Source organism: Diplotaxodon limnothrissa, linkage group LG18 (genome assembly GCF_057381915.1).
Source record: "Diplotaxodon limnothrissa isolate DT_005_m linkage group LG18, D_limnothrissa_male_GT1.1, whole genome shotgun sequence".
NCBI classification, from domain to species: Eukaryota; Metazoa; Chordata; class Actinopteri; order Cichliformes; family Cichlidae; genus Diplotaxodon; species Diplotaxodon limnothrissa.
In genome coordinates this window covers 16,552,776-16,567,072 of record NC_140613.1, presented here as the reverse complement: position 1 = coordinate 16,567,072, position 14,297 = coordinate 16,552,776, and the positions used below count along the sequence as shown (strand labels likewise).

The 14,297-nt window shown below is 40.8% G+C and overlaps 1 protein-coding gene across 4 annotated transcripts in view; it reads right to left on the bottom strand.

The window, feature by feature from the left end:
* Window positions 1-3,713, bottom strand: part of cacna1eb (calcium channel, voltage-dependent, R type, alpha 1E subunit b) — an 82,571-nt gene extending 78,858 nt beyond the window's left edge. For all 4 annotated transcript variants that reach the window (XM_085377771.1, XM_085377772.1, XM_085377773.1 and 1 more), the window contains exon 1: window positions 3,304-3,713. In XM_085377771.1, the coding sequence (XP_085233897.1) occupies window positions 3,304-3,713 (410 nt within the window). The remainder of the gene's footprint in view (window positions 1-3,303) is intronic.
* Window positions 3,714-14,297: the final 10,584 nt, after the last annotated feature.

Below are 14,297 nucleotides of genomic sequence, written 5' to 3'. Positions count from 1 at the left end.
TCTCTGTTCCCTAGCAACAGACATCCTCTAGTACTGAGTTGTGTCAGTTTGAGTCGACCAATAACTGCTTCTCGTATCACCGCAGATTTGGTGATGCTGAAGCATATTTAAATCGCACCTGTGGGTTCAGAACAATGGTACAGATGTTTACATTAACCCCTAAAACAGCTAAAAAAAAAAAGAGGTGTGTTGGTCATCTATACAAAAATGAATAAATAAAAGTTTCACAAGAAGACAGAAGTTGCACTGAAATGCCAAATCATTCAATGTATGTCATTAATGTTAATTTTGTCTTCAGAAAAGCTGTCAGCACTTCGAGGTTAAGCTCCATAATGTCCAAACTCTACTGATAAACTCAGAAGGCATCATGTGCTGCTTCCCTGCTGCTTCTCTACTTTGATTCCCTAGCATCCCCTAATGGACAAATATGCACAATACACATACAGCAGCAGTCCATCCCTAATATTAGGTCCTGCTTCTTGGTGCAGGGGTTAATGCTGGGTTTGAACCCGCTTGGGGGGGAGGTGGGTTCTGTGTGGTGTTTGTATGTTTTCCCTGAGTCTGACTGAGCAGATGTGAGCATGAATGATAAATAGGCTTGAATGGATAAGGGTTAAAGAGCATGGATGGATGGAAATATCCTGAAGTTGCAGGTAACATAGATAGAAAATGTTAATGCCTGTGATCAAAAGCATTAATTTGTTTTTGTGTCTGTACATGTGAGAGAGAGAAAATGGAAGAAGAAACAAAAGAGAGAACATGACAGCACACCTGTGAAGTGGGCATGCAGTGGGTTGTAAGGGTACATCAGAGGATGGAGGGAGGAGGAGGAGGTGGAGGGGAGAGGGGACTCACTGTAAGGTTAGAGGTCATGCTGATGGAGTGGCACTCCATATTCAAGTGGCTGGAAGCGGATAATCAGAGCGATGTGGCTCCAGAGTTCAGAAGTTCACAAGCAAGTACCCTGAGCCCTGCCATTAATAACACTGTACCGCATCTGATTACAGTAAACCGCAGCCGGCCGTGCTGCACAGGCAGGAGGAGAAAAAAAATCAAATCAGCTGAGGAAAGAGGTGGAAACTGATCGAGTGATTCATTGGTGGAACAATGCACAACAAAGGCGTCTGCGCGCTGTATGTAGTGCAGCAATGGAGCACCTTTTGAAAGGAGCACTTTGTATCTGAGCAACAAAACAAGGATAAGTGGTAACAATAAGAAGCATTGCACTTTATACTCTAATGGTTAATAATTTCCACTCTATGTTTTTGGTATTTACCCTGCAAGATGTCCTGTGGAATATTTGCTGTGACTACACTGCCCTGCTGATGGTATTACATCATTTCACTGCTGAAGCAACGTGCAAACAAAGGCAAAGAAGAAGAAGGCTGCTGGTTACAAGGTCTTTCACGATTTGGCTTGAAAATTTTCTTTCTCGTCGTTATTAAGCCTCAATAATCCACATAGCACATTTTAGTGAAAGCATGGAGAGCAAAAACTGCCAGAAAATAAAAATGAAATTAAAAATACAGCTAAATAACTCAACAAATAAAGGTCTGCAAATAAGTGTAGCTCTCATTAATTCAAAAAAAAAAATCTCATTTAAGTTCATATTTGTGTTTTTCATTTTTCTCTCTGTATGTTCCCTGTGTATTTTCCCAAGCTTGTCTATCTATCTATCTGTCTCTTTATGAATTTTTGCTTCATTTTACAAACATGAGCTGTCCTTAAAGTGTGTCACGGGGTCAGCTTTTTGCCTGCTGGTTTATCTGCACCAGTCTCACCACAGAGACGGTTTGCATCCAGCCAGAAGATCAATAGAAAACTGATTTGCTGAAAATACCATCAGGCAGGAGTGTTTACAGTTTTTGTGCAAATGTACTACAAAGTAAGTGTGCATATGGCATTCCAGGCTTGGCCTGCTGTTTTTGATATCAATTTTCGTTGCATTTAATCTGGTGCTGGTTCTTTCGCTCCTTTATTTCCCAGAGGGTTCGCCACAGCGGATGGATCCACATATTTGATTTGGCACAGATTTCATACCAGATGCCCTTCATGATGCATCCCTCCCATTTATCTGGGCTTGGGGCCGGCACTGGGAGTACACTAGCTCGTGACCTCCTGAGGCTGGGTTTGTATCTCCTCCCGGTCTCAGGCGGAGGATCTTTTACATGATCAGGGAATGAATTTCAGTCCTTCATCGGAAATCGCCAACAAACAAAACACCTTCCTGTTAACAGTTAATACCATGGGTTAACTCTAAATGTTCCCTTGAGGTTGAATTATGCAGCTTTTAGTGAGCAGGAGGAATACAAACTTTAAGTCTGACTATTACAGATTAATCAGTTATTATGACTAAATACAAAGACTCAGTATTCTTTGTTTAAACTGTACATATACAAAAGAGCAGATCTGAAGGTGTGTGGCTTGCATAATGTCCAACCATCCCCACCAACCACTTGTTTACGTCAAATTTTCTGGATTTTCATGATGGTTACTACTTTCCCCTTTGCCCAATAGATTTTTTGTCACTCCACGGCAAAGGGGCTAGCTGAATATAAAGACTATCGCCTTGTAAAACAACACAAACCATCAATTTTGACGATATCATGCATTTGCAGTCGTATTTGTATTTATGACCACCTGATGAAGCTCCATGTTTGCCTTCACCATCTCCTAAACTGCTAAATCCTCTGTTGGTGTCTTTCATGCTGCCTGTTGTAGCTCTGAACTAGAAATGCTGAAAATGAAGCTAAACTATGGAACAGCTAAAACACTCTTTGATAATCACAAGGAAAATTGGATTTTCTTTTTCTTTAGCCCGTGTGTTCGCTCGTTGAAGCTACAGTATGTCTCGCTGTCACACAGACTTTGATGCATCTCAACAGGAAAAGCACCAGGTGTAATTACTACCATCAGTGTCAGCTACATTCCACTTCCAGTTCAACAGCCATGCAATTATGCATGCTTCCTCTCACGCACGGCTTTTTTGGATCCTTGAATGAAATGAGGCCATGATTTAAGGCTCTTAATTACGCCTGGGCTTGTCTTGCCTTGACAAGTATATGCTGCTCTAAAATTTTTAAAAAGACATGTTTACTGAAATATTGAAATCAAATCTGTATCCTCATCCTTATCCTGTAAACCTTGAGGGACCTAATGATGTGCAGTTTGAAAAGTTACACTTCATATCCAGAATCTAGGTTCTTTCACGTTGGCACTTTCATCCTCCTCCATGGAGATTTATCATCTTTACACGTACAGTTTAAAAGGAATCCTTTGACTCTGAATCTCTTTTATACTTACTCCCACTCCTTCCTGCGGGCTTGCGGCGTGCTCTGTATTTTATGAGCCTGGTGGGCCATGATGATGTCCTTCTGCTCCACGAGTCCCCCGCGCCGCCGCAGCATGCCGTGAGGGCTCAGAGACCCCGAGCCCTGATCGGACGAGCCATCCTCCTGTCCGCATGGCACATCGAAGCTGGCCGCTCGAGGGGGCAGCCCCAGACACTCGGGGACCGCGTGAGGGACCTGCAGGGAGCAAGAGCGTGCTCCCTGCGCCAGCCCAGGCCGGGCAGTGGGGCTAGACCGCCTCCAGGCTTCGGGCTCAGGGAGGGACAGGGAGGACTGGACGTGTGTCTGTCCACGCCGACCGCCGATGGTTGGAGAGCTGGGTGTAAGGGAGAGGGAGAGGGACTTTTCTGAACTGGTGAACATCTCCACAGAGGTCGGTCCGTGGCAGTTTCAGCATAATGCTGCAAATGGAGAAAAAGGAGAGAGAGGCAGAGGATGATGGGTGAAAAACACTGCAATAATATTTCATAAACGTTGCTCAAGCACATCCTCCCTGTCCCCTTCTTGTTTGTCTTTCATTATGAGCATCAAACAATGTGACACTGAGGATGATAATGTCCTTTGCCCAGGCTGTCACTCTGACCCAAACTCAACCATCTCACCATTTATCAAAGGGATGAAAGTTGGTGGAGTTACTTTTACCACAAACATCCCTGCAACATCTGCAGATGCTGCAAATTTCAATCAGGATTTTTTTGAGTGCCATTTAGCTCTCTTATAACAGGATAAGCTGCTTCAACGCGATTTAGTTTTTTTCTTGCCTGGTATTAAATCTTTAAGACTTAACCATGAAACAATTTCCAGAAAATTCTAATATTTTTTTGTTGAAAACAGACTGTTTATTGAACCTTCTGACATTAAAAAAAAAAAAACCATTAAATATTTAATTTGCATATATTTGCTACATCTGTTTTTTTGTAATTGTTTTTTTTTTTTGCAATTTATTTATTTTATTTCACTTAATTTTTTATTTTATTATTTTTATTTATTTGTTTTTTATTTATTTTGGGGGGGGGGGGGCACTGATGATGTAGAGTTGTCAAAAACTGATAAAAACTCAAGTATGATAAACTGGGCATTAGGGGGTTAAAACACTGAGCCATTTGAAATCCAAGAACTCTCCACCTGCCCAGCTTGATTGGTAGGTTAACTTTATTGACTGCAAGTGAAAGAAAAGAAACTTCAGAATTTAACATTTTATGAAACCGAATTGAAATGAAGATAGAAAAGATTCAGGATTTACTTCCTGTTGACCTCAGTTATTTCCAACCAAACAGGGTCAATTAACCTCAGAATGGATGCCACCATTCAACTGCACTGTCATGGGGAGCTTTGATACTAGCGGTGCATATGATTGGATGAACAGAAGCTTTGAACCAGCAGCCATACAGAAATAGTACCAGCAATCATACTGGTGGGCGGAACAAGACTGCACAGAAAGTGGGTGTAGTAAAAGTAATGACATAAAGAGAGATTTGGTCATCTTTTTTAGTAGCTGAGCACACCATAAAGAACTACTTAAACCCTCATTCTGTTGCTGCTATTGTCCAGTTAATCGTGTGCGTGTGTGTGTGACTGAGACAGAGAAATATGGGGGTGATGAGGTGGCAAGGCTGGAAAACAGCAAGTTTGTGGCGAAGCCAGTCAGAGACAGACGAAACAAGGCTGTTTCCACTGAGCCGGAGCTGAAAGGAAGATGACTGAGTGTGGAGGAGCAGAAGCAAAGGCTCGGTGACTCACTCATCAGCAGCAGGGCTCCTCAGACGTGAACTGGACACAGTCTGAGTTGAGCTCTGCCCTCGAACAGAGCGCAGCGCCCGCCTGAAAGCCGGGAGAGGCTACAAGGTCAGCGCGCACATTTACACGGGTGGCTCGCTCGCAGCTTTGTGCCGCTCATGGGTGGGCTGTCTCTGATTTTAGCGCAGCCATTCAAGTTCAAAAGAAATCTGATAGCTTTTATTATTAGTCAGGAAGGTTGTTTTTTTGTTGTTTTTTGCTTGCAGGCAGGGCTGTGTGGAAATTAAATGTCACGGCACTTGTATGGAGAGGCACACCTAACTGGCAGGGTGGGTCCGTGAAATCTGGACAAAAACACATAAAACAAACATAAATTGCAGCACTGATAAGGTGGAGGTAGATCAGAAGCCTGCACAATGATTATACCAAAGCAAGCTTCACACCTTATCTGCATTATTCACTCAAGTTCAAACACTTGTGTGGAGACGATGCTCTTCTATTATAAATTCAAGATTCCAGCTCCTGGCTGAGATCTCCTACGCTTTAATTAGTGCAACCAGTGCAAAGCCTGCCGGAACAAGGCGACCGCTCTCCTCTAATCAGCTGCAGGTCGACAGTCGCTTTAGATGTGCGTTAACCAGCCAGTTAACAGGTATCGCTAATTAAACTCATGCTCCTGCTCCTTCGTTATCCTCGTGAAGTTAAGTGTTTTTGACGCACGAGCAAGACAGGAGAAAAGCAAAGCAGCAGTCACAGTAACTACACTTAGAGGCACAGCGTGCTAAAAATATTCACTGCATAAAGGAGGATCGGTGCTGCGGGAAATGCAAACATCAATTAAGTCACGGATTGATTGATGAATTTGACAGCTTTACCTTGAGGTGAGGCGCGCGCCTTCATCGTCGGCGAGCCCCGATCAGGTGGATGCTAAATTCAGCCCTTTCACTCAGTCCAAGTTTGGTGGTTTGAGGATGATTTCGCGAGGATTCCTTGAGTGATGATGATTACCTCTGTATGGCTATAAATACCGCGAGGTGGCTGGGAGCCAGAGGAGCGTAACGCGGATGAACGTAAACAGGCACGGGGACAGGAGCGAGGAGACATGGGAGTAATCCCAGTCATCTTTCACGAGCTGGCTGCCTCATATGAGTCACTTTATGTGGTTTACAATTAATGGCGGCGTCTTCAAACTAAATTTAGGCTGGGCTGTCTTGAGTTGTGCTGTTTGAGGGCTTTTCTTTTTCTTTTCTTTTTCAGCGCAGGAAGCTGATTCACCTGTGCCGAGATCACAGGAGGTCTGGCGAGAGGGAGAGAAATGCAACAGGTCTTCATCTGAAACTGCGCTCAGGTGATGTGAGCCCAAGCACCCAGGTATTCGCATGTAACCGATCAACCGCTAGATGGTGGACTAAAGCCGCATACCTGACACATGCGCAGGTTCCTCTGGGAGACGACCATACAAGCCACCACAGTCCGAGCAGTGCACGTCTGTCCTCAAAGTGCATCTGCTTCTACTTCTGCACACGCAGCGTCATCCCCAGACTTTCTGGGCACCTTTGTAAACATTAAAATCCACACAAATAAATCCCTTGTTCGTTACGACACTGCTACAGATTATGGGACACTATTATAATAGCGGATTATCATCATCATCAGTGCAATATACAGATACAGAAAGATCTTTACCAACTCATACCACAATACCTGAAGTCTTTTTAGATTAAAGTTCCCTCTGATGTCATATTTACATTTAGATTCACTGAATGCTTTACTTTATCTCTTTTTTTAAACTGAACTCCTACTTTATTCTTTTTTCATCTTTCTGTGATATTGTGTTTATTTATGGAGCTAAGTTGTTTTTTTTTATGTTTTGGCTACTGTAAAAGTAATTTCCCGCCTTCTGGGACAAATAAAGTACATCTTATCTTATCTTATTTTACCTGTAAGCACACGGGTCAGAATAAAACTCCACCAGAAACAAAAAGTGATGTCAAAAATTCAGTCACAAATTGGGTTAGCTGCATACAAAGCTTATGAACAAATACTAGATAATCACACAATTATTGTAATTAGTAATATTATATATTAGTTGATACCTTTCTGACGATAATTCAGTTAGAAAGAGTTTGTTTGTTTTTTTTTGTTTATTTCTTAATATTAATCACACAAAGGGAAACAATGCCTTGTACTAGATTTAGCTGCTAGCTAATTTCCATCTGTAGTCCCTGGGCAAGTTTTGTTTTGTTTAAAGTAAAAAATTAGAATCAGGAAACTTCACAGGGAAAAAATAGGCACATAAAACACGAATCAATATTTTGAATCGTTAATCATGCGATAGAAGTAAGATGATTTCTTACAGACAGACATAAACAGGCACACGTGTTACTAAAGTGTTACTCATGTGTGTACAGAATTATATGAAACATAATTCAATAATTGAATCATGAGAAAAGATAGAGATATAGATTTGTTTTATAGGAGACGACTGATTTACTTATGTTAAGCTATGTCATTTTTTAGTCTAGATTGACATTTGGAGTGAATTTTAAATTGTGTGCACTTTTTAAAAGAGCTTTAATGTGTTTTTCAGCCATGAAAATTTAATGTAGCTGTATCTATTAGTCATCAGTTATCATGGCTCAAAAATGCTGATAAGGTGCATTCAATATAAACAACAAATGTTTAAGGACATTGATTGATATTGTTTGGAACTGACTGATTGTGCTTAGTTCAGGAGGCTGATCAGCATTTTAACTCATTAGATTTGTTGTTCTTCGCCCTTTGAGCTGCTTTTTGACAGACTCCACGCCGGCTGTCGTCTCTTTGTAACTCTCTGTAACTCGACTCGACTCGATCTTCTCCACCATAAAAGTTGATGGAGACGATGGAGTCTTTGTCCAGCAGGTACTTTCCTCTGTGCAGCAGACTTCTCAAACTCTGTTAGAAGGGCTTTCTTGGTCACCTCCTCTGATTGAAGCCTTCTCTCTGTAGGGTCCAGGTGCTTCAAAACTTCCTCCATCTCAGTTATCGAGGCCACGGTGCCCTTGAGGACACTGAATGCTTTTAGAAGTACCTTTTTTTTGCCCCTGACCTGATTGATGCCTCACCATAAGTGAATTTCTTAGACTTCGTGATTTAGTTTTTGTGCCGGCGGTGCCTTCAGGAACGTGGGATCTTTATGTACACAGTGTGGCTTTCTAAACTATGTCCAATAAAATTTGCCTCAGGTGGCTCAGAGTTTCGACCACATCTTAATTAAAGAAAACAGGGTGCAGTCTGAAGTACCACAGCAGAGTCTGAATAGTCTCGTAAATGAAAGATTATCATTTTTTTTAAGACAATAATTTATCATTATGAGATACTGAGGATAGATTGATGGGGAAATTACTTAATTATATCCATTCAAAACAGTAGCGACACAGAGGTAGAAGATCTGAATATATAGTGCTTAAATGAAAAGATACAAATGTTTAAGCATCAGTCTCACTGACCGTGATGCTATCTTTCAAATTTTGCAGTTTGGTCTCTTAACCGTTCTTTTAAAAACTCATCTCAGCCTCTGTTCATTCAGAGTTTTTACATATCAGGATATAAACGTATATATATTTAAAAAATCTGGTCCTCAGAAGCTCTTAAAATTAGGCAAATACAACCTGAGATGAACAACAATACATAACAAGTAGCACTGTGTCAGTATTTATTTAACAATAATAGTGCAAAACTGCAGAAGCAGCATGTGAAAAACTAAGTCCACACCTTGATTCAGTAGCTTGTAGAATCACCTTTTCTTTTGTCTTTTGTGCAACTTTTAGCCCCTTGTATCATTGTAGAAGATGTTTCTTTACAACATTCCTTCAGTGGATTGAGGTTTCATTGCACATTCTCTTGTAGATTTGCTGCTGTGTTTGGGATCTTTGTCCTGCTGCATGCTTTAGCTGTTGGACAGTTTGCTCTAGAATAATTAGGCATTGACTCAGTGACTACAAGGTACCCATGTCCTGTGGCTCCAAAATTAGCCCAAATCATCCCCGTTCCACCACCACCAAGTCTTGTGGCTTGTTCAGATGTACCTTGCAAACTTAAGTCGTGCTGCAATGTGCTTTTTGGACAGAAGACGTTTTCCCCTGGAAACCCTTCTAAAAAAAGCCAAACATGTTCAGGCTTTTTTAATCGTGCCGTCATGAACTTTTACATCTAACATGCTAACTGATGTCTGTGGAGTGTGAGACGCCGTTCTTGGGTTTTTTGCAGTTTCTCTGAGCTTTGTCCTGTCTGACTTTGGGGTGAATTTGCTGGGACGTCCACTCCCGAGAAAATCAGCAGTTGTATTGGCATCGTCTTCTGAATAATCTTCATCATTGTAAACTGATGGACTCTAGATTGTTTGGAAATGACCTTATAACCCATCCCAGATTGAAGGGCAGCCATACTTTTTTTCTCTGAGACCATTACTGATGCTTTCCTCGTTGGCACTGACCTATCAACACCCCCGTGCTCCAGACAAACTACTTCTTCTATAGAGGTGCTCACATTTCCTAATGATCAGTTAACTGAGTGCATATGTGTAGCAGCAGGTGACCGCTACTTACCCTATTAATTCCTATTGGAGCTGAAGATTTTAACACGGTGCTTCTGGCTTAATTTTTGTTAAATGAATACTGAAATACTGCAATCATGTGTTGATCATCTGAGGTTGTATTTTTATAAGCCCTTTTACTGTATACGCTCCTGTATAATTATTAAACTAGAGCCGAGGACAGAGAATACTCTCCCTTTAATTAAAACAGAGCATGATGGTCCACGTAGTTAATTAAAAGGTCAGCCATGTTCATTTTAAGCAATCCCAGTATTCCCTGCGCTGAGGAGGAGAAGTGTTAGCGGTGGGACTGAGAGCACTGCAGAAACCATCTGCTGCCACCAACACTGAAGGGTAAATGAAGACTTCAAGTCCACGCATGCTACACACTCAGAGTTAAAGCTGCATTTCTCCCTCTAAACCTCTTAATTTTCCTCCTTGGACGCCACTCCATGTGTTTGTCTTAATCAAGACTCTGCTATTCTTTCATTACCCAAAGTCTCCTCAAGTGATAGCGATAATGTCTAGCCACCAGTGGCCAAAGAACGAGCTCACAGACTGCAGTATCTTTGTAGTTGTTGTCAGACATGTCTCTAAGGACTCTGACATGGAGCACGCTCAGTATTTTCTAGTGTCCTGACGCCATATTGAGAGAATTAGACATGGATTTATGTAATCTAACAGAATCATCTCTGTGAGGAAATAATTGCCGTCTTATCCTCTGGGCACGTGGCCAGGTGGATGCGTGAAATGGAGACGCCAAGCAGACAAACTGCCTCCACTGAAACGGGAAACATCAGGTGTATGTGCAGGGAGACATGCGTGCCGTTTTGTGCACGAGACAGCTGGTAATAAATGGTTGGAAAATCAAATCTGGTCTGGCATGAGAGGCCGCCCTCGGGGTAAACATCAGGTTTGGTTTGTATGCTTGCTGCTTCACGTTTTGGAGATTCTTGCAGGGTGTGATTTTTTTTTTTTTTTTTGGTATCCTAAGGTGCCAAAAGCTTAAATGTATTAACAGTCTCGCCTTTTGTTGGAAGAGCTTGTTTCAGAGTATGAGGACAAGTCTTTACTGGTATTATGTACAACAGTCAGTCTGAGAGGTTTAACAGGCGTCTCTTTAATCGTCGAGTGACCGAGTAGGGTCAGCATGACCCCAGATTTAGATTTATACTTGTATTTCTATCAGTAAAAATCATTCCTACTGGAAATTAGCCACTTCTCCTCCAGCTTTTTCCAGGAATCAACTCATGCAGTGGGTGTGGTGAGTGGGTATTTGTCTCTAAGCACTATATCTAATTTTACTGTAATTTCACACTAATCACTGCTTAAACTTAAACTACTTTTTATTTGTGCTTTCGTGCCTCTACTGAGTGCTTTAACACTGGCACCCACATTCACATTTTTACAGGGAACCAAGCAAACCTAGACTAGTAATATTTACTGCAGCAGAGGCCTTAAGGCAGATACAGTTGGGGGCAATGAGTTCGGTTAACTTATTTTTCTATAAAAGTGACTCAAACCCATAATTAATTCAATTTGAATGTTTTAGAACATAAATATAAAGGAAAGTGTGCAGTTATGATAAACACAAATTGAACTATTAAAAAGATTCCTGTGTAAACTATAATGGGGCTTTTTATTGCCCCATTGGAAGCAAGAACTGCAATCAAGCGACTGTGATTGTGTTTGGCCCACTCTTCTTTGGAGAATTGTTTGAATTCAGCCACACTGGTGTGTTCGATCACGGCCTGTTTAAGGTCAGGTCAAAGCATCTCAGTAGGATTTGAGTCCACTGTTTGACTGAGTCACTCCAAAACAGTCATTGTGTTGCTTCTTGAGCCATTCAGAGGTGGACTTGTTTCAGATCATTGTCCTGCTGCATAACCCAAGCATGCCTGAGCTTCATGAACTGATGACCGCACTCCCTTAATTTACTAAACGTTCCTTCCTTTGCTTTATCAAGGTGTTTTTGTTTTCCTCCTCTTTTCTTTAGCATTAGTTCAGGCAGGCTGACCTCAAAGGTCAGAGCACCTCGGCTTTCTAGTAGAGATGGACCGATCCGATATTACGTATCGGTATCGGTCCGATACTGACCTAAATTACTGGATCGGATATCGGAGAAAAATAAAAAATGTAATCCGATCCATTAAATATCACGAAAGCACCTCACAAAACTTGCAACATGCCGTAACTCACCTCAGAACGTTAGCACATCGGAGCAGTATGCATCACGTGATAGAGCAGCTGTGGCATGCCGGACCTGTCGGTGGTCTGGATAGCATGTGGAGCTTCGCTAGCAACCTGGCATTTCATCTCCGACAAAGTTATCCCCGAGAGAAGTAAAGCAAGTGTGTAAGTCCATCTCTGAATGTTTGTAAAGCATTCCCACGTTAAGCTTAACAAGCGACTGCCTCTCTCGCTCTCCTGCTGCTACTTCAATCATGAAACTGCTTAATGATCAGCTGATCGGCTTTTCTGTCGCGAGTCCGTCTCTCTTGTTTGTTTTTGGCCCACTTTGCACCAGAAAGAGGAAACCAGCGGCTGAACAACAGCAGAACGTTTAAGCTTGATAAGCTGTTGTTAGAATTTATTTAATATTTCTTTCTACACCAGGATCTTTTTCTACGTAGCTGACGCTGGTAACTGTGCAGGGGCGGATCTAGCAAAGTTTAGCCAGGGGGGCCGATAGGGCATGAACAGGGAAAAGGGGGCACAAAGACATACTTTTCTTTCTTATTCTCATTTAAAATGTCGAGCTTTTAATAAATAATTATCTGACACCCAAAGTTTTAATTTGATGTAAAATGAATAGAAGTCAATTACTGTATATAGTGACTATTAAGTCTAATATATACCCTAGTAAGCTATAGTACTTTTTACTTTGGGAAGGTACCATCTGTGCAGTCTGCAATTTTGTTGAAGAAAGATGTTGAATCTATTTAATATTTCTTGAAAAATAATTGATTTCTGTGCATTTTTTTCCACACTGCATCAAATTAAGGTTGATTACGTCGATTAAGCATCATGAGGTGGCGCGTGAGGGGTGGTTCCTTATTTTTTATTTATTTATTTTTGTTGTTGCTGGGAGTTGGAACCCTATTAGTTAGGTTGCTTAATATTTACGCTAAGTACTCTTTAAAATACCAGAATAGGGAGGATGGTGTAGGTCTAAGTTTATTAGATTGATCAGTATTGCTGAACTATGAAATATTTTTTTTGTATACAGGTATAACAGAATAGCTTTAGTGTAGTTGTTGTTTTAAACTTGAGTATGAACTTGCAGACTTGCAAAATGCAGCAAGATATTTTAAAAAACAGTTTTGTTGATTAAAAAACACTATATCGGATTCATATCGGTATCGGCAGATATCCAAATTTATGGTATCGGTATCGGACATAAAAAAGTGGTATCGTGCCATCTCTACTTTCTAGGCATCCAGTAGGGCTTCAATTTATGTTGCTCTAACCTGCCCACAGTGACTGCACCCCTGCAAACCACTTTGTAATCCACCCTTGCACCAGGTCACCCTTTGTATTCACTACTGACACTTGCACATCGTTCCCATTCTTGCTGCCCTTCACTGGCTTCTAGAAAAATTCTGAATTTATTTTAGGATTTTATTAATAATATATAAAACGCTACATTGACCGGTTTCTACATATATACAGCAGAACTACTGAGACCTGATCACTGCAGCTGACTTCTCAGATTTCTGATCTGATTTGCTAAAATTTTCTTATTTGAAAACTACAGGTGATCGTGGTTTTGAGGTTGTAGCTCCTTAACTCTGGAGGAATCGGGTTCGTTTTGATGGGTTAGCTTTTCTTTGAGTATCTGCGGTCTAATAAAGTTATTGTTATTAAATAAAGTTTTAAGCAGATTTTTGTGACGTGATTTTGAGAAACGTTTCTGTTTAAAGGTAGTTCCCCTTGTGGGATTGTTCACATCTCGTCGCTGGACTTGAACAAATGTCACAAACTCAGACACATTTTAATCATCAAGAGTCATTTTATTTTCATATTCTAAAATGCAAAGGACATAACAGGATTTGAGAATAAATCCAAGGTTGAGTGCACAAAAATGTTTCACTGCAGGCGATTATTTACAAGAATGAAATCAACGTTTCTTTTCTTTTTTCATTTTTTCTTTAAAGAATTCAACAGGTACTGCATCAATAATTAGAGTCAGGTTTTTGAACCTCATAACGTAGACAAGACTGGACTTCATTTGTACTGAAGATACTTTTTTTAAACACAGCACATTCAGTAATTTACATTTTACATTTTAGTGAACTTTGCTGAAATAAAAGTTCACTATTAGTGCATTAAAGCCCACTGTATGTTTGTTTAATTTAGTCTTTTATACATTAAAGATTAAAATCTCATCAAGGTAATGCTATGTGGCCTCACAAACGGGCCTGTTAAAATTAAGCTGTACAGGAGAACAAGCTACACAAGTGTCCTCTGCATCAGTTTAGCCCAATGTGCTACCCAGAAACACGTTGGCTAATAGTTACAATTTGATTGTACCATCATTGTTTAATTAACATTAGTTAATTATAAGTTATTCATGTGAATATTAGGAATCAATAATGATCCTTAAATTGTCTTGCCTGCAGCATGACATTGGT